This window comes from Eulemur rufifrons, chromosome 28 (assembly GCF_041146395.1).
Source record: "Eulemur rufifrons isolate Redbay chromosome 28, OSU_ERuf_1, whole genome shotgun sequence".
In the NCBI taxonomy this organism is placed as follows: Eukaryota; Metazoa; Chordata; class Mammalia; order Primates; family Lemuridae; genus Eulemur; species Eulemur rufifrons.
Genome location: NC_091010.1, coordinates 21,581,705 through 21,602,638, shown reverse-complemented (window position 1 = coordinate 21,602,638; position 20,934 = coordinate 21,581,705). Strand labels below are relative to the sequence as shown.

Genomic DNA, 20,934 nt, shown 5'->3' with positions numbered 1-20,934 from the left:
AGGAAGGGAGAGAAGGAGGAAGCTATGGCAGAAAAAGGTCACACTAAAGCCATACAGAAAATAGAAAACAAGTATAGACAAAGGAAAATTTTTCTGCTGTTAGAAGACAGTTGAGGATGAGGATAGTATTGTTATTGGACTGTCTTTATTGTACCTATATGCTATTAATATCTTTTCTACGCTGTTGATAATAATTAAGGATTTTTCATCTTTATTTTACCATGATAGCTCTTTACTGAAATTCTTTCTTGATTTAATATAAGAATGCCATTGAGTTTCTTCTTAATTTTTTTTTTTCTTTTGTACCCAGAGGGGTTTCTTCCGATTACTTCTTCGTTTTTGTTTTTTTTTTTTCCTATTTTTGGTAGAGATGGGGTCTCGCTCTTGCTCAGGCAGGTCTTGAACTCCTGGCCTCAAGTGATCCTCCTGCCTCAGCCTCCCAGAGTGATAGGATTACAGGCATTAGTCACCATGCCCGAGAGCCTAGTTGTCTTCCCAGGGGTTCCTGCTTACTGCCCCAGTGACCTTCACTTTCTCTGCAGATGTCTTCTGGCAAGAAGGGAGAGCCTCCGGAGCAGTGTACAGTGGGGAGGAGCAGCTTACCCAGCTCCTCGTGAAGGTGAGCGTCCAGTTCTTGCGGGAATCCTGGGAGCCCTGTGCCAGTATACGCGACCTCATTTTTTTCTCTTTCCTTTTGCAGTTAGAAAAATTACTTGAGGAAAGCTTCTTGTTGAAAAAAAAAAAAAACCATAGGTGTTTAGGAAGTTTCTCTTCACCCAAACCTAGGCAACTATGCATAATGTTGTCAAAGACATCTTCAGTCTATGCAATAGTAAAATGTTATTTATGTTTCTAGGCTTTATAGATGTCTTGTGTAGAAGGCAGATTACTAGGGAAGGGAGTCTGATCATTGAGATTTTTAATGTAAGAGATTTTGTTTGATAAGAAGAGACAAGATAGGGAAACTCAGTCATAATTTCCTCAAATCACATGGCCTGAGATGAGCAGTAGTCTCATTTACACTTCAGATAATTCTCATTCTTAGCTTCTTCCATTTCTAATCAGATTTATTTTTGAAATCCCACTTCATCATATGAAATTGGGGTTGGACTGATGATCTCTAAGGTCTTTGTGTTTGATTGTTATAATTATGCAACCACTCAGACCTTACTAAATATTAATATTACAGGTTTTGCTTAGCTGTATCTTGACATAGTGCTCTGATCTTACTTCTGTGCTTAAAATCTTTTGGTAGCTTCCCATTAGCAACAGGATGAAACAAACCCAAGTTCTTTATGTAGCAGAGAATACAAGTCTCTTCATGAGCCAGCTCCCATCTGTGTTTTCTTAACCATTCCTGTTAGTTTCCCATGTAAACACTAATCCTGCCTTTTCTCTTTACTAAATATGCCATGCGCTTATGTTGTTTTCCTTCCCCTTTTTAATTCTGCCGTTCCAAACGATGCATTTCTAGTCATCTCTCCAGGTTCCCCTCAACAGACACCGCCAGACCACTCAGGATGTTAGTTATTTCCTCATCAGGGTCCCTTAGCACTCCATACATAAACCTGGTATTGCACTCAATGACAATAGCTGCTTTGTGCCACACACTCTACTAAGTGCTTTGCATACATTATGTTATTTATTTCTAAAGCCCTGTAAGGTAGGTACCCCAACTATCCCTCTTTGCATGTGAAGAAACTGAGCCTTAATCAGGTTCATTGACCTGCGTGGCTAAGAGTGATAGGCAAAGCTAAGACTTCAGACGGGCTCTGTTTGATGTTTTGGTCTGTGCTTTTAATTAAATTTACGCTTCTTTTTTACCACATTGTAAAATTATTTATTTGCATGTCTGTCTCCTCCAGTATATTTTGATCTTCTTTAGGTTAGGGATATATCTTACATTTCTTCCAGTTTCTGGTGGTGTGTGTAATACCTAGAAGCTGTTTAGTGCATGATTCTTTATCCTATATAGTAAAATAGTCTTATTTCACATCTGCTTGCATTTGCATTTCTTTGCAGGCTTATGGGGATTTTGCATGGAGTAACCCCCTGCATCCAGATATCTTCCCAGGACTACGTAAAATAGAGGCAGAAATTGTGAGGATGACTTGTTCTCTGTTCAATGGGGGACCAGACTCCTGTGGATGCGTAAGTATATGCAAGTAGCATCCAAAAGTGTTATTTTTTAGCTTAAATTAGAAGAATTTATTAAAAATATTTTATTATACAAGTAATATTTGATTATTATAGAAAGATCCAGATTAAATGCAGTTTTAAAATGTTACTTGTAATTTTATATTCCGTAAAGTATCAATATTTTGGTATATCTTCTTCTAGATATTTTTCTCTTCACTTTTTTATTTGGAAAAACTTTGTACATAAAGTTGCTAGGACAGTTGAAAGAACACCCTAGAGTCTGTAAATGTAAATATATTGCCACATCTGCTCTCTCTACTTCTTCCCTCCCTTCCTCTCTCTTCCCTCACCCCCCACCTATACACCTACTACCCATGCATTTATCTAGGTATAATTTTGTTGAAACCATCCTACAGTCTTTTTGATACACTTCTCGCTTTATTTCAGCCAGAAGTTCACTTTATTATTTTGCTGTAAACTGCATCTAAAGAAGGGGGGGCGGGTATCATCATATTTAAAGACATGAGGTTTCCTTGTTTTACCTGTTCTTTCAAGTAGGTGGTGGTTTTCCTAAACTGTGATGAATATTCTATTTAGATTTGTCACTAGAAACTAACATTGTCTTCTCTAGAAAAAAACGAAATCTCAGCTTACGTAGGATAGATAGATTTCATTCAGTATGCCGTAATGGTTACCTAGAGGTGCTAATCCTGTCAGATACTCTTACAATCATTATAAAGCTTTCAAATTTAATTACTGAAGGGCCCATTTGAAGACAAGAACACTTTATAGTTTCTTTTTTTTTTTCTAGCAAACTGTTTTTTGTTTTTTATTAATACTAATATGTTGACACCATGAAAATTGACATGTTCAAATATTCAGTAGCTAACAAAAGTGGTATTCCTGACATTCATTGTCAAACCAAAATTTCAAAACTGTTAAAAAACTGAATCAGACAGAATATAGCAACGGGTTCCCATGTGGTATTAGGATGAATGGGGTGACCAGTAGAGGGGAGATGATGATGTACTTACAATTGGTAGGTATTCTCCTGTGCTTTAGACTCTTTATGAACTTTCAAGAGATTACAGGTTAAACAGCCACAAAACAGTTTGGCCTTATCTGGTAAATTTGAAGATACACATATCTTATGACCCAGAAATTCTGCTACTCGGGACGTACCCTAGAAAAACTAGCACACATTATGTATCAGGATATATGTACATGAATATTCATAGCAACATTATTCATGATAGTTAAGAACCGGAAATAATCCAAATGTCTATCAACAGTACACATTTAGATGGATAAATTGTAGAATACTGTATGTGCCTCGATCCATTGTAGTTGTTATTCAGATTGATGCTCAGATTACTTCATGTTTGGCCAGTGGGAGCATCTTCATTTTGGCTCCTGGGTCTTTTTACATGACCAGAAAGCTTTGAAAGCTTCCTTTCTCTTTCTTTCCTTTTTCTTTTTTTTTTTTAAACAAAATATTCCAGGTTCAGCTTGTACATTTCCTACTCCAGACCTAGAATCCATTTGTCTAAGGAGCCCTAGTTCAATTAAAACTATATAAAATAATTACATGATTCCAAAGTCACGTTTATGAAACAAGACAGAGCCAATAAAATTAACCAGAATACAGTCCAGAGAGACAAAGAAATAGAAAGTATGAAAGAGAGGTTAAGAGACACGAAGGATAGAATGAAAAGGGCCAATACGCATTTGATTGGTGTTTGAGAGCAGCCAGAGGAAGTAGACGACATGTAAAGGTGTAACTGTTAGAACAACTGATACTCTCAAAGCAACAGTGGCTGGGGCAGATGGGGGTAGATGAAAGATTTGCTATGAGTTGAAATTGTTGAACTGGGTGATAAGTAAAAGGGATTTACTAATTCTGTCTGTAGCTGTGTCTAATCCATTTTTTAATAGCTCTTCCATTGTGCTTTTACACTTCATTTACTGTATTTTTCATTCCTGAGAATTGTTTGGTTCTTTTTTTTTTAATATGCTTGGTTGTTCTTTACAGTCCCTTTCCTTGGCTTATATTTTGTTTATTTAAATATATGGCGCATAAATATTTTATATTCTGTGTCTGATAATTCCAGTATCTATGAGCCTGTCTGATTCTGCTGGTTTCACTAATGGTGTCTTGTTTCCTTATATAATATTTATGATTTTTTTTTTTTCTAACCATAGGAGCTACTCATTTTTCTGGGAACTTGTAGGGATTCTTTGAGGCCTAGATTGAAGTTAAGTTCTTCCAGAGAAGATTTGTAATTCCTTTTGTCAGTTGCTGGGCATTGCCACTATATTGGAACCAATTTAAGTCAGATTCTCAGCTTATCATTTTTGTACCACAGAGCAAGTATGGATTCAGACCACAAACTCACATAAAGGCTGTCTTGTTACACATTCTTGAGAGATTCTTACTTTTCTTTAATTGGGTATCAGGACTTAGAAAAGCAATTTTCCTTGCTATCCTCTTCTGTGCTAGTGGGTTTTCTTTCTCATACACTTGAAAGTGTGTGTTTTTTCAGCCATCTCCCATTGGACTTCTTACCTTGGGCAGGCCCTAAATTTATCTCCTGACCCATACTCTGTTCATTGGTCAGTGTGGGAGTTTGAGATCTCTAGGGGTGGCACCACCCTCGGGGTGAAAGCTAGCTTTAGCACTCACTGATCTTGCAGGATTCTTGATTTTGCTTTGTTTTGAGGTTTAATATATTTCTTTGTTTTAGCTCAGTTATGGATCTAAAAAACTTTTTTTCTGATGTTTTATCAAGCTTTTTAGTTATTTCAGGAGTGTTGCTTGAGGTTTATAATCTATATTGCTGGAAATAGACGTTCCATAATTGTTTTCCACATGACAGACCTTGTATATTTGAAAGCCACTTTCCCCCCGAATCTCTCTTCCCCACATTTTTTTCTAGATTACGAAGCTATTCATAAGATCTCATAGATTTCCATCCATCCCAGTCATTCTCTGAATGCCTTTTTTTGGTCTCTGACTGGCTGGATGAACACGGTTCTCCAGGTTAGGAGTGGCATTGATCTCTCAATCTCCATCTTTTTTTCTCTGATTCACTAAGTTTATCTCAGACCTTGTCCTCAAAGTCAGTATTTTTATTCTCAGCAGTGTTTATTCTGTTCTTGCTATTCCTAATGTAGGTATTAGTTCTTTATGGGCGCTGTTTGCTAGCTCATTCTGTTGTTTCATTGTCCAGTTTTTGAACTCTTGTTTTCTTGAGTTCATGTTCTTATGATATTGTCCTATAGTGAGAAACAGTTATGAGAAGTTTCCTTCTGTCCCTTAGCTGGTTTCCATCTAAATTGGGCTTTCATTTTGCAACTATATACTACCTTTTTTCCCTTTTAGTGGGTTCGCATGGTTGCAGTGCCATTTTCTTCCCTCCTGGCTCATCCTGAGGTGGCTCTCTCCAGAGGTTCTACTTGTTCTCGTGCATGGTGGGTGGCGTCTTGCCTGACACCGTTTGGTTAGGGGCAGGGTCAGCTAAAGCTTTGGTCTGCCTATATTAGAATATCTAGTTCTTTTCTTCTGAGATTCTATTGATAAGTTACCTATCAGAGTTCACTCTGCCTGCTTGGAAAAGAATAATTCCCTTTGGGCTTTGATTATTTCTTTAATCAATCTTGGATCTCTGGAGTCTTCACTCTGAGTCAGTCCTGATGTTCTCTCCTCATTTTGCTCCTTTTTCCCCAGCAGCCACGCTACCACTTGCTGATGAGAAGAGGAAGAAGGAAACCCCCCTCCCCCTCCACTTGCTTCTCTGCAGATTTGGGGACTATAAATGAGAATTCTCAGAGTTTGCCGACTCCCTATTACAATTTCCAGGGCTGATTAGGAACTATTAATATATTTTGTTGTACCTGTGCTCTCTGCTGTGCCTCACTCACTCTTTCTCTCTCTCTCTCTCTTTCTTTCTTTCTTTCCTTTTTTTGATTGCCAGTATTTGACATTTATTGTATTAGATTCTCTCTCTTTGTTTTTATTGCAGGTTTTGACTTTTTCTTCCCTTCCTCCTCCCTCCGCCCCCACCTTACTCTTTCAGGTATTTGGGGAGAGAAAATCTGTGAAGCAGTTTCAGTGTTCCATCTTAATCCAGAAGTCCAATCCTAGGGGTCTTTTGCATTGCTACAATTAAACCATGTCTCTGCCATTATGATCTTCTTCACAGGATATGTCAGGGATCAGGAGAAGGACAGAATCTGATTCCTAGTCTCTTCTAATATTTAGACTTTATGACTAATTAGCTCTGCTGTTATGTGTCTCTCTCTTTCCCTCTCTCACTCTCCCCATGTAGTCTCTGTCTCTCTTTCTTTCTCTTCATATATCTGTCTCTCTCTCAATGAGCTGCTTTTGGTGAAGAAAGAGTGGTGTTCAGAGGTAGGAAGTAAGACAGGGCCAAATGGCTGGGCAGTCATTTGACTGTTCCTAATCAAGGGTCCTAAGCTCTTCTTGTTCTTTGTTCATCAGCCTTAAACTATCTTTCCTTCTGTTCATTTGCCTCAGTTGCAGTGGCTGAGAGGTGACTTCATATACTAAAAGAAATTAGGTTACCATGTGAAACATGCTTGGCTTGTGCTAATATCATATGTTAGAGTGAGAGTTTTTATACATGTTGAAAGAAGCTGAATAATGTAACAAGTAGTTACTAAGGCCTCCATTTTTCTCACTTCACAATTTTTGTTTTTCTTTGGTTAGTGTGGATAAAGGGAAGTGGGAGAGGAACAGCATCGTTAGTGGGGGCTGGGAGGAGGGGATGGGTGTATACCTACTTGATGAGTGCGATGCACACTGCCTGGGGAATGGACACGCTTGAAGCTCAGACTCGGGGGGATGGGGGGCATGGGCAATATATATAACCTGAACTTTTGTACCCCCATAATGAGCTGAAATAAAAAAATAAAAAAATAAAAAGACACAGAATTTGGGGATCAGGAATAAAAATTAAAAGTAGAATTTAGGTATTCCTGCTTTTACAGTACACTGGTGTTTACCTAACAAATAATGGTGTTGTTTTGATTAGTTATTGGACTAAAAATAGCACACATGCAGTGGGTGACTAGGAATTTAGAAATACTTTTGGTTAGGTCATTACCGGACCTTAGTGAGAGATTGACGCCCTGGAGACTTAGACTTTGCTGGTCCTTTCCTGACTTTCTTCACAGCTGGTCTGGCTCTTCACGTGACGTTCTGAGGTTTTATGCTAGATCACAGGACATGCTGCTGATTCGCACAGCTGACCTCAAGCTCAACTATAAGCACTTTGTCTTCTCCAGCACAGAAATCAAGAGACCTACAAACAAGTGTCCCATGCCCAAGTTCAGTGCATTATTTTGTGGGTGATGGTCATATGTTTCATAAAGACTTCTTGAGTCAAAAAATAAATTAACTTTTCTCAGCTGACCTTTCATATAACTCCTGACCACTGGAAATTTGTATCTAATGGTATTTTTTTTGCCCTATATGTGGATATTATTTTAGGAAAGTTCAGTAATCATCCCCTTCTCATTTTCACCCTATGTCAAATTACACTAACATAAAAAGTTTTGTTTATCAGCAGACGCTAATGTATGACATTGGGTGAACTGCTTTAATCTCTCAGGGGCTCAGTTTTCTCACCTGTTAAACGAAAAGCCTCTGTAAGATTATATGAATCTGCAGAGATGGTAAATCTAAGAAGATGTCCGGCTAGCTTAGTGGTATGGCTTTTTGTTTGTTTTGAAATTATTCATTTTCATATATTATAAAATTAGCCAGGTGGCCATGACATGCCTGTGTTGGTCACAGTTTACTGAGAGTCAGGTTGTCAAGAAATGTGGATTGAGGGTCTGTTAGGTGTCAGCTGCGATTATAGGCAGTAGGAATGTTGTCATGAACAGATTGGTCCCCACCTTAATGAGTCTGTAGTCCAGTGAGAAAAATGGGATGAATGAAAAGATCTCTGTATCTTTTTGTTTGAGCTGTGGTAAAGAAATTTGTTTATCAGAAGGGCTAAGCCTAGCTTCAGGGCAGTAAACATCTAAGTAGAAACTTCTGCCTTGTTCTGTCTTTCAAACTCATTAAACCACAAGTTCACTTTGGAAAGTCTGAATGTTTCTTTTTGATCTTCTAATGTATTGCATGCTTTACTAGAATTGTAACTTCACAGTTTCACCTTCCTCAACAGGCATTGAAAATTTAAATTAAAATCAATCGTCCTGATCCTTTTGAATGGCATAAAATGCCCTATTCTATCTGAAAATGGATGAATTAATGTGGAAATGTAAATGGATTATGAACAGGTGGGATCTGGGCAAATGCACATTTGTGCAGATAGTGCTGAGTTTCTGCTCATTCTTCTTTTTTTTTTTTAATGGGGATGGGGTGTTGCTGTGTTGCCCAAGCTGGTCTCAAACGCCTGGGTTCTGGGACTTCAGGCACACCCCACTGCACCTGGTTCTGCTCATTCTCTTGTTTAGTAATTTTTATTCCTCTCTTGAACCAAGATTGGGTTTAGCCAATGAAGCCAGATTTTCTTTCTGGAAGACATAGCAGGATCTGCCCTGCAGTATGCATCCAAGTCCTTATCTGTTTCTTCATCACACATTGTCAAGAGGAGGGCAGGAAGCACATGCTGATACCTATCTTTGACCCTCCTCTAACAGAGGGCATCTCTTCTTTATTATAGGTGACCTCCGGGGGGACAGAAAGCATACTAATGGCCTGCAAAGCTTATCGGGGCCTGGCCTTTGAGAAGGGGATCAAAACTCCAGAAATGTACGTATGTGTGGCTGTTTTTCCCCTTTTAGATTTGTCTATCTGGAGTACTGCTGTATGAAACTGAGCCTGGCAATTTGTTCAGTTTCCTGCTGCTTCTCTTCCTCTAGCAATTCCAGTCCTCTTTCTCCTGTCCTGGCCCCTCTGCCCTGATCCTTTCACATTCAGTAAAATTCTAAATGGATCAGCCAGTTATTTTTAAAGGTCATTCCTAAGCCCCCACATTTGTACATGGCATATACTACAAGCAAGAATGAGATCCTTTTCCCAAAAGTGACAGAGTTAGAGGACTACATCTTTGAATCCGGTGATATTTACTGTAAATTGTCTGGAGCCTGAGGAAAGCTCTCTACTTTCTCAATTCAGTGAAAGTCACGTAAGTATTATAGGCTGCCTCAGGGTGCTCTCTAGGAATATTTTTCTGAGGGCTGTTTTCTGGGGAGAAAAATAAAAAAAGTAGCCTTTCGAGATTTACCCACATTGCCACTGTGAACATAATTTTGATGTTTGGTTACATTTTTTTCTCTAGACCCTCTCTGTTTGTGCAGTGTGTTTATGTTACATCTTTTGGGTTAATGTCTTCCCCACAAGCATCAGTGACTAAGGGTTTTGTTGCACGTGGTCTCATGCTATGATTCATACTTAGCCTAAGAGAATGTGTCAGGCTGCCATTCTTTCTTCTTACGAAATCTTTGGTTCATGGTATTTACTTAGCAACAGAGATTTTTCTCTACCTTTAGGGGAACAGATGAATTGTAAGAGTGGAGAAATTGAGAGAAGTCTGAAAGCAAATATTTACCTATGACCCCATTTCCTCTTTCAACAGTATTTGCAACACTACTCCCAAATGTGTAGGAGAAATGGGGATTTTAGTTTCTTGCAGGTCCACGGTCTTTCAGAGTTGGAAAGGTCCACTGATCTGAAGCTTGCCTGCTGCTTTAACATGCTTGCCAGCAGTCGTACGTTTCCACCTGAACATGTGCTGTGTTGGGAAGCTTGCTTCTCATCGAGGCGCCTGTCTTTGGATAGCCAGCCATTAGAAAGTTCTGCCTTATGTTGCTCTTATCCAGATTCTCTGTCCCTTAACTTTCACCTACTTTGGATCCTTTGATGTGGGATTACTTCTGAGTTCTCCTTCATGTTGTCAAAATGATTTCCTAAATAGTAGGGAGAAGGTTTCTACGGTAAAATCAGTTGGCTTCTTTTTGTTTATGCTTAAAAAGAAAAATAAAGTGGTGTAAACAGTTAAAATAATTTGAGGAAAAACAATCAGAAGTTTACTCTTGGTGATTTAGGCTAGCTACTATGTTCTCTCTTGAATCCTATTTTGGCCTGAATTTCATTTTCCTCTTCCCTGTCATCTAGTGTGGCTCCCCAAAGTGCCCATGCTGCATTTGACAAAGCAGCCAATTATTTTGGGATGAAGATTGTGCGGGTCCCATTGAACAAGATGATGGAGGTGGATGTGCGGGTGAGTCCCCCCGAGGGCCTGCTGTCTGTCCCGGTCTCTGAGAGTGGGAAGTGCATCTTCCACTTAGATTCCATCTTAGATTCACGAAATCTAAAAGGGAAGTGACTTTGTCCCTAACTTGGGACTTGAAAGACCTGGGTTTTGCTATCAATACCATCACTTTCCTTTCTTTTCTCTGTTTGTAAAATAAGCATGGCCTAACTTGCCCTAAGACTCTCACTGTGATTTTAATTGGCCTGAATTAGTATCATTGTCATTCTGATAGTATTTTTATTTCTTGCATTTGTGTAGAGGAACTTTCAAGTCTCACGGTGCTATCAGAATCACATTTGAGCCTTATGCCAGTCCAGGGAGGTTGAGGAAGCTATCACATTATTGCAGTTCACAGATGAGGAAACAGTGTGAAGTAAAGTAGTTTACTCAGGGTTTCACTGCTAGTGGGTTGTGGGGCGGGGGCTCACATTTGGCTCTTTTGCCTCTTAGCTCATATTGTTTCCACCCCCACAGTGATTGTATTGTTCTTGTTTTGTGCTCTCAGACTGTTTCCCCCAAATGGACCTATCTGGATTTGTGTGCGTCCTGCTGCCACGGTGGGGAGGCAGTCTTCTCCCTGGTTGGAGTACTGAAGGCATTAGTGGAACTGGCACTCTGATTTGGCAGCCCAGATTGTTCTTGGCAGCAGAGGAGAAGAGCAATTATGACATAGATTCTCATTTTCCTTTAAACTTTAAATCCCTAGGCAATGAGAAGAGCCATCACCAGTAACACTGCCATGCTCGTCTGTTCTGTCCCTCAATATCCTCATGGTGTGATAGATCCTGTCCCTGAAGTGGCCAAGGTACATGGGCGAAATGGGCTACCCTGGCAGTCAAATCGAGATTTTAAAAGTAAAAGCTAATGGTGCAGTACTTGGCAAATAGAAATGAGTTTGATGCTAGGTTTGACCACAGTAGTGATGCATAGCTCTCATCAGCCCTAGGGAAAGCTGTGCAACTCTGTTTGGAACCTCTGAAAGTTGCTAGCCTCTGCTCTGCAGGAGGGATAATACGAGGCCTTGGCCTTTCTTTAAGCTGGATATTCTGAAATAGTATTCCTTTTAGACTGAGGTCAGGAAATAATCTGCATGTGGGAACGTGCCCACTAGAGGGTGGTAGTCCACAGGCTGCCCCTCAGCACCTCCTCCCTCCCTCTGCACCCACAAAGACTAAAGCAGGACTGTTTCCCCTGCTCCAGAGGCAGCTTCAATCAGAGCTCTACCCATTTCCTGCCTGAGTTTGCAAGGAGTTTGAAGTCATACATATTTAAAAATAAAATAGGTATCACATTTCAGATGAATTATTTTGAAGGCAAAATAAATACATTTGAAAGATAAATTTTGTTAGGAATGTCAAAAATAGCCAGTTCTTTAAATCATTGGGGGCGTAGCCTGTGTTTATAGCCCACCTTTTCACTCTTGCAAAGTTTTTGTTATGGGGTTCTAAATGAAATTCTCTTATGTTCTTTGTTTTTTGGAACAAGCTGGCTGTCAAATACAAAATACCTCTTCATGTAGACGCTTGTCTGGGAGGCTTCCTCATTGTCTTTATGGAGAAAGCAGGATACCCGCTGGAGCAGCCATTTGATTTCCGGGTGGAAGGTGTCACCAGCATTTCAGCTGATACCCATAAGGTGAGCTAAGGAGGAGACCAAGCGTTAACAGTTGGTTATTTTGACTATTATTGACAAATTAATTGGCTAAAGCATTAGCTTCCCCCAGAGTGTGAAGTTAAATCTGGCTCTTTGCTCTCACGAGGCCAGCTGGTTCAGGTGATGGGGTATGGGAGTACAGGTGACAAGCAAGAATGAAAAGGAACCTATTACCTTAATCTCACTGGCTAAGAGAATTACTGTATCCACTGATCTTATGTAACTGTAGCACACTAGTGTTGTGGCCCTTATTTAAAAAAAAAAAATTCCCAGAAGCCTTGAAAGTATTTGAGGTGGAGGGTGGAGGAGTGAGGGTTGATGTTGGAGTTCCTAAGAAGGTGGATGTTAATACTGCAGCTCCTATGCCACTGGACTCCTGAGCCTACGTGACAGGAGGATGTTGGTGGAAGAGTCCCTTGGGAGAGGGGAGGAAACCTGTGAGCTCAAAAGCATTCATCTTAAAGTGTTGGAGATGTCCATGCCTGCCACCCTTGGGGGACCGAGACGAAGTCTACATCGGCTGGGAACTCTTTTGAACGTATATTCAGATGTGGAAGAAGTATTAGCAACTTCAGGAATATGTGCCTTGTTCTGATTGCGTTTTCAGAGTTTGTTTCAAACATAAGTATAGTGAAGACTTGTTTTTCAAACTCTAAATGATCTGCAAGCAGATAGATTATTAGTGAGAATCTGGTTTTGCCTTCTACCCAGATAGCTCCTTTGCCGTTTTTCATTAACCATCCATTTCTGTGTGGTTTACGGAATGAAATTCCATGTGAGAGTTAATTAGGCAGGTACGTTTTCTATAAGGAAGCCAATTACATAGTTAATTTTAAAGCTGGATGAAGTAGCTTTTATAGTCTGAGTACCATGATGTTGTTAAAAAGGAGGTGTAATAGTAAGCAAAACACATGGGAAGGGGATCAGATGGTGAGTTTAAAAGTTGCTCCAGGTGACTTAAATTCTATCATTTCCTGGCTTCCACTGAAAACATACCTTTGTTTCCATCCTGACCTACCGCCCCAGAGAAGTATTTTAAATAAGGAAGACCACATGCTGGGCAAGAGCTGGAGTAAATCCATTAACTAGGGCAAGACACTGTTCTTCCCTGGGCCTCAGATTCCTCATCCCTAACAGAGAATTTAAACTCTGTGCCTTAAATTCCTTCTGTTCTCTACCATTTTAAGTCTGAACCCTTAAAGTCAGTGGGAAACATTACAGGGAAACTGACAAGTGAGTAGGAATTCCTTTGCATGCTCAGAGTTTTGGGACAGGGTCTGCCAGACAGAACTGCACTCTCACCTCTCTGCTTCTTCCTCCTCAGTATGGCTATGCCCCCAAAGGCTCTTCAGTGGTGTTATACAGTGACAAGAAGTACAGGAACTATCAATTCTTCGTTGCTACAGATTGGCCAGGGGGCGTCTATGCTTCCCCAACCATGGCAGGCTCACGGCCTGGTGGCATTAGTGCAGCCTGTTGGGCTGCCTTGATGTACTTCGGTGAGAACGGCTATGTTGAAGCTACCAAACAGATCATCAAAACTGCTCGCTTCCTCAAGTCAGAGTATGTGTGGAAGATTGGGATTTGACCTTGTCTCTTGCTTCTTCAACTAGTAGGCTCAAGGCATCTGCCTGGCTAAGTACCCATACCCTCACCCATTTGCCATCTCTCGGGAGAGCAGGGGTTTAGGACAGCAGCTTAGGAGTGTGGTGCTGGCCTGGGAGAAGCTCCTTGTCTCTGCTGTGACTTTTGGAGGGTCTTCAGAGACAGGGGCTTCATTTGAAGGTTGTCTCATCTCTAAGGATGTCTTAACAATTGGCATCTCTTCACCTAATGCTTATGTATAGTTGAATGGTTAAGATAGAGGTTCCCAAACTTGTGCATGCATCCCAATCACTGGAGGGCTTGGTGAGCACAGATAGCTGGGCCCCACTCCTAGAGTTTCTGATTTAGTAGATCTGGGATGACGTGTGAGGATTTCCATTTCTAGTAAGTTCCCAGGAGACACTGATGCTACTACTGGTCCAGGAATTATACTTGAAGACTCATTGGAATAAGAAAAGAATTGGAAATAGGTCAGAAGGAAGGGGGAAGGGAGGGTGATAAAATCTAGGGTTAAGCCAAGGCCAGAACTGGCTGCTTGCTCTGTTTAATGGATCTATTCCTGTATGACCTGCCTGTCTGTCACCAGGACTGCGAGGCTTTTTCAGAATCTTGAGGGGGAAGGAAAGCTGCCAATAGGCATTTCTCCTTTGAAAAAGGTCCTCATATGGTTCTGATAGGGCCATCTGTTGAGAACCGCTGTACCATTTCTTGCTTTAGGAATTAAATATAATTTCTTAGAACTGTAGAGATGGAGGGATTATTTTTCCAGAATTTTTTTTTAGTATATCTTTTATGCTTCAGATGCCCCTAGGGGAATATAATTGGGCATTGTGTAGACAGGTTAGAAGTCAGTGATTCTGATTCATTAGATCCAGATGGGGTTTGGGCCTTGGAATATTTTCATGTTCTGTCTGTGATTCTGCTCTCCATAAAACCACTGATCACAGTCTGACCTTATTTTAGAAGATAAGAAGACTAAAGCCCCAAAAGGTTAAACAGTGTTCATTACAAGGGAGACTTTGGATGATTTAAGAGATGATGAACAGAGGAATATGTGTGGCTGAATTTCCTTTTTCTTCTTCTTCTTCTTTTTTTTTTTTTTTTGTATTTGTTTTAAGACTAGAAAATATCAAAGGCATCTTTGTTTTTGGGAATCCCCAAGTATCAGTCATTGCTTTGGGCTCCCGTGATTTTGACATCTACCGACTATATAACCTGATGACTGCTAAGGGGTGGAGCCTGAACCAGTTGCAGTTCCCACCCAGGTAAGCATGAGGAAGACTTCCTCTTCCTTTGCTCCATGACTTTGGAAGAACTTGGGTAGCAAGGTGACCTGAGGTACCTGAGAGTTTGACTGCTCGAGCCTAGCACTTTGGTAGCAACTGTAGGATCTAAAGGATTCTGTCTTGCCACCCGGAGTTACTAGATACAAAGAACAAGACCATTAGTTTTAAATTCTGGCAGAATTAGGTGACAGTCCCTGAGACCAGTGGTCGCTCATGAGGTTTTCCTCCCACTCTCTAGCCTCTGTACTCTCCAGTCTGCCTTGTACACAGCCATCAGACTGCTCTTGTAAAATACTTGTTACCTGGGTAATATATAGTTCAAAACCCTCCAGAGGGTCTCTAATCATTCAGGCCTGCTACTTCTTCTTTAATGTGCTTTTCTAACCTAATCTTCCATGATGCCTTCAAGTAAATACTCCACTCCACCTGAATAGGTCTGTGCCCGTCTCCGACGTACAGCTTCCCCTTTCACTTATTGGCGTGTTGCCAATCCCATCTAGACTATCACTTTTCCTCTTCACAATTTCACTAAACCCTGTCCTCCCTCCAGGGTGAGTTAGAGAGTTTCTTCTTTGCCCTGAAGTCCTTCTAGACCCCAGCCATATGGCCCTGTCCCCACAAGGGCCCATGATTGCTGACCATCCAAGGTTACAAGTGTCCCATTGGTGGTCGTCCTACATTGCAGGAATAGTGATGGGGGGGGGAGGGACAGACAACCAACTGTGCTCATTCTAGCAGGATGGTTCTTGGTCATGCTGAGAAGTGCCAGCCCATGCTTGGCAGCCCACATATTTGACAGCCCTGACTCCCAGGGCTGGGAGCAGCTTGGATGACTACGCTTGTCAGAAGTAATGCAAAGAGGCAACCAATACATTCCTGTATTGGGGTTGCTTTGTTTCAGAACATTATTTTTTCAAGGTTCATCCATATCTCTCTCTCTCTCTCTCTCTTTCCCTCTTTCCTCCCTCCCCTCCCCCCCTCTCCCCTCCTTCTTCTCCCATAGTATTCATTTCTGTGTCACATCAGTACACACCCGGAAGCGAGTAGCCATACAGTTCCTAAAGGACATCCGGGAATCTGTCACCCAAATCATGAAGAATCCTAAAGCGAAGACCACAGGCCTGGTAGGGACACTTGGAGTTTTTTCTTCCCTTGGAAACTCAGGTGTTGATAGCAGGTCTGAAAGAATCAGGTGACCTGGAGTCTGTTCCTGCCTCTGCCCCTTTAGCCACAAACTTTTTATCTGTTAACTGGAGCCCATGATCTCTGCCTCACCTATTCCCAGGGCTTTTGGGAGTCTCAAATGAGACACATTATATATAAAGCACCCTGTAAATTAGAAACGGCTTTACAAAACCAGGTGGTGGTATTGTCCATTTGAAAAGAAAATTTTGACACAGGGAAGGCAATAAACATGTTTTCTTTGGAATTTTCTACAGCAAATCCCATAGGATAGTTCCTTTATGCAGAAAGACAAACTGGAAAGTACCTATGAAAAATTTACTATACCAGCTGTTTTTCTGACAGAATGATGGGATTCCCTGGGTGGAAATGGGCAGTGGGTAGGAAAGCTGGGACTGGGGGAGGAGGGGAGTGTCACCACAGCCTTGTCCCTTCCTGTACCCGCCCTCACTAACAGTGCCATTGATTGGATTTGTAGGGTGCCATCTACGGCATGGTCCAGACAACCGTTGACAGAGATCTGATTGCGGAATTGTCCTCTGATTTCCTGGACTGCCTGTACAGCACAGACACTCTCCCTCAGGGCAGCCAAATGAATGGCTCTCAAAAGCCCCGCTGAGCTTGGACCTTTGCTAGTCCCTGAGGGGCGTCTGGCCTTCGGAAGGTTCTGGAGTATGGAACAGGTCACACACAACTTTGACGTCTGGTCTTGCTCACTCCATAGAGCACAAAATAGACCACGAGACAGCTTCATCCTCAGGATTCTTGTTCCTCCTTTTGTCACCTTTTTGTGGTTTTTAATTTGAAGACTCGGAAGGATTCCATTATGTAATGATTTTGCCCTTGTTAGAAATGTTACCCTAGGAATTATTTTAACCGTTTCCTCCTCTAACTTCTCTAGCTTTTAGCTTCACTTAATCATTGTGTGGCGGCTCTGACCTGTCTTGATTCCTTAGGGAGGCTGGGGTACAGTTTATGAGATAGCAAAAGAGTTGGTTACCTTGGGCAGATGTTTTGGCTGGTCAGATAGGAAGATTTATTTAACAGACGTTTCCCCAGGTGGGTGTTAGGTATACTTTAAGCAGGAGGCTTATTCAGCTCTCCTCTTAGGTTAGTTGTCTCTCTAAGAATCACTTTTAGCGCAACTTGTTTTATTTTTCCAGGACACAGATCCACCAGGCCATCGTTCCCTATTATGCAGGATTGGAGCTGTCTGTCTGCTCAGTCTACCAAGGCAGGGTTTGGGTTGGTCCATTCGGAGTGGTCCCTTCCGTGCTTTCAGTCCATGTTTGACACTTGATTGTCACCATCTTTGGAGATTCTGGTGTGAGGTGATGCTCCCACTGGTCTGTCCTGGTTTCCGTGGACTTGGAAGAGAACATGGTTTCCAGAGAATCTAGGACCTTCCACTGTGGTGCTGCCTCCCTGCATTAGCAGTAGTCAGCCCTCTTCTGGACTGGTGATGAGCAGAAACCAGACCCTTTTCTAGACTCTGAATAGCAGAGCAGGATGACACCCAGATTCAAATACATGTCACCAAAGTTGGCGGTGGTCCTCCCCTCCCCCATTGCTTTAAGCCATCATGTAACGTGAATATGTTTGCTTGGAGGCAAAGCACCTTCACAAGTTGCCTTGACTTACCCCAGGTGGGTGTGAGAGGTTTTTCTCTGTTATGTGTTCTTCCTGCCCCCTCTGCTTTATTCAGCTTCCAAAAGTACTGTGGCAGATTAGTCTCAGGTACTGGGCGCCTCTCAGCCCTGGAAAGGGAGCAGCATAGGGACATAAACATTTGGGCAGGCAGCCATTGTGGCCTAGGGCCCGCAATTCCTTCGTAAGACTAGTTGCTCAGGGTGGTGCAGGGTCAGGACCAAACCCTGTGCCCACTTCCTACCCTCCTCTCCCCTGTAGGGGACCCTGATCTAGGTTGAGCCACTTCCTGCTCTAATGACATCATATCATGTGCCTTTCTGCTCAGCAGTGAGCAGTGAGCTATTCCTGGCCCAGGCCCCAGGGGGAATGGATCATCAGTCTTTGAGGTTTCTATTTGGGTAGGGGAGACTTAGGACAAGTCAGGAGAAACTTTCCTCTGCTCCATTCCCTATCTCAGGGACTCCTGAATATGCAGCCTAACCAGGCTGGTGTCCTCTAGCCTTCCCCACTGGGAATGCTGGCTGGGAGGGCCAGGACTACCAGGCTGTTCCTCAAGCTCCTTAGCATGTTTGTCTGAAGTGCTCTTTAGCACTGTACTCACCCAGCGTCTGTGCCTAGCTGGCCATGTTACTGCAGGGCCGATATGGTATGTACGTGTGTGCTTACTTCCCGTTTGTTCCGCAGTACATTGTGGGTTCCAAAAGTGGTTGATGTTTGTGTGCATGTGTGCCAGAGGAAGAAGCTGAGATCCGCAGGACATGGGAGTCACATGTTTCCTCCCCGTTGCTGAACTGGCGGGGACCTTCTTAAGAGAGTAGTTGTGGTTGGAGCTGTGCGTGAATCATCTTGGGTCTCCAGTGCATTATGTTAGAGGAAGTCCAGGGACCCAGAACCTCCACGCTGGGTGCAGCAGGCACCACTGTGGCTTGCCAGCTGCTATAGTGGAGAAGCCTGTGTCCTACAGCGTGTGCAGATGCTTCTAGTGCCTCCCCAGGACCAGACCCCTGAGCCACTCACTTCCTCTGTGCTGGGGCAACCTTGGTGCCAGGGGGACATGGTATTTTTCAAAGGGACCTACTGTAGCCACTTTAATTTATGGTTAAGAACCTTAGTTAGACTTAACACTTTTGTAGGCTTTTCCTCTTGTGTGTATTTGTGCATCTGTGTCCGTAGTAATATCTAGTCTGTGGCAGAGGTGGGTTGAGAGTCTTTAATAGTATCACATTGCTTGCAGATGTCACAGTGGCCTCTGCAAACACTGTACTGTCTTGTTTCTGCATTAGAAGTAGTTGTGTGAATATACTGCCATGTGACTTTTAATATTACCAGTTTTATACTTGGAAAATGGTACTTCTTTTAAATCTTCTCTCCATCTTTTCTAACCTCCTCCCTTCCCATCTCAATGCTCCCTTCCTAACTGCAGCAATAATCTCTTAAAAAGCAATTAAGTAATTAAATGACCCAAACTGTAATCACTGTGGATGGCTGCATTCATTGCATTGCTTGGGCACACACGCGAGCGAGATCACAAATGGGGCCCTGGCGGCGCTTGAATGGGCTGCTGGTGAGAGATCGCCCCCTGGTGGTGAGATGGGTGTGCGAGACCACTGATACTAGGGCCAAGTAACAGACACAGGAGAGCAGCAATCTGGCTGATTTCCAGGCACTCTCATAGGTGGCTGATTGGTCTCTACCTGAGGAATGGTGGTCAGACCTGTTTCAGGAAGGACTAGAATTCAGGTCCTTAGTTCCCTGGAGCCAGGGCCCTGTCATGTTTTCTGCCATCTTCATCATCCGCGTCTGCTTACACCTTCATGATGGATTGAGCCCATCTTGGTGGTCTCCAGCCAGCTGGGCAGTGTGGCACTGTCTAACCAAAGGACACTGGCCTGAAGCCCTGCATTTGGTTTAGGAGCTGATAGTGCTCCTCAGATGATCTTCACACATGCAGCCAACTGGGCATCTTGTACCATGATAAATAGAAAGTCTTTCCAAAGTCTCAGGGTCTGAAGGCTGTCATTCAGGTAACCCACCTTTCCGTTTTGGCTTTCGGCCCATTCAGACTTTGCCAGAATCAAGACAAGGAGTGCTGTCTTTGCTATAGTTTTCTGCCAAGTGGCCTCCTTCCCTTGAGCACCTGTATACCCCAGCAGGGGTGGAGAACTTGCAGCCTCTGCGCCACGTGGAGCCACGTGTGGCCTTCTGGGTCCTTGAGTGAGGCTTTTTGACTGAATCCAAATTTTACAGAACAAATCCTTAATAAAGGGATTTGTTCTGTGAAGTTTGGATTCAGTCGAGGGGCCACACTTGGGGATCTGGAGGGCCACGAGTGGCCTTGCAGGCACAGGTTCCCCACCCCTGCACAGGGAAGGAGGGGCAGGACATGCTTGGATGAGGAGGCCTGGTCCATCCAAGGAGCCCTATCTGGGATGCTTATGGCTGCTCCATGCAGTAGGCCCCTTTGCCTTCTCTGTGGGATCTTGGTAGCAATGAGAGCCTTCAGCTCCACTCAGTAATGACAGAAATAATGACTGAGGTCTAATTTGATAGCCACCGACAATAGCCTGGGTAGGCAGAAGTCAGGTTTTTGAGAGTCTTTTCTTAATTTGGCACAAATCAAAGTTTTGCCTTACTTTCTCTTGTGCTTTGCTTTTTATCATAATCTCTCCTTAATATCCTCCCCTATAGTTTCGATTATTTGGATTCATTTTAGAATAAACCTGTTTATTTCTAAAGTGTTGCCTGTGTCTTTGCCCCATGTGAAAGTGCTTCATGGAACTGTAGTGCCACCTAGGTTGGCATTTTTCAACCCTTGATCCATGATAATAAGCAGAGGCAGGAATGCAGCGTAATGCAGTCCATACCTCCACGTGTGGCGTCTTCTAATCCTCAGTCATCAGATCAAAACACACTTAGAAAAATTTAAGTCAGAAATGGAGCAGATGGGAGACCACTGTCAGGATCTCATCAGTCTTGATGTTCAGCTTTGCAGACAAAGTGATGTCAACATAGGTACCGATAATCCTTTACTAGCATATAGGCTAAGAAGGGAGTCCTGCCAAGCCCTCTTACAACTATATGCTTATATCTCAACCAGAAACCTCTGCCTCTTAGGGGACTGACTCATC

At 42.5% G+C, this 20,934-nt stretch overlaps 1 protein-coding gene across 3 annotated transcripts in view; it reads left to right on the top strand.

Annotated features, from left to right (window-relative positions):
- The window catches only part of SGPL1 (sphingosine-1-phosphate lyase 1), a 54,814-nt gene extending 34,314 nt beyond the window's left edge, over positions 1-20,500 (top strand). For all 3 annotated transcript variants that reach the window (XM_069460927.1, XM_069460928.1, XM_069460929.1), the window contains exons 6-15: positions 543-619; positions 2,023-2,151; positions 8,838-8,926; positions 10,292-10,397; positions 11,137-11,235; positions 11,916-12,065; positions 13,408-13,646; positions 14,807-14,953; positions 15,978-16,098; positions 16,635-20,500. In XM_069460927.1, coding sequence (XP_069317028.1) covers positions 543-619; positions 2,023-2,151; positions 8,838-8,926; positions 10,292-10,397; positions 11,137-11,235; positions 11,916-12,065; positions 13,408-13,646; positions 14,807-14,953; positions 15,978-16,098; positions 16,635-16,775 — 1,298 coding nt within the window. In that variant the 3' untranslated portion in view covers positions 16,776-20,500. The remainder of the gene's footprint in view (positions 1-542; positions 620-2,022; positions 2,152-8,837; positions 8,927-10,291; positions 10,398-11,136; positions 11,236-11,915; positions 12,066-13,407; positions 13,647-14,806; positions 14,954-15,977; positions 16,099-16,634) is intronic.
- The last annotated feature ends 434 nt before the right edge of the window (positions 20,501-20,934 follow it).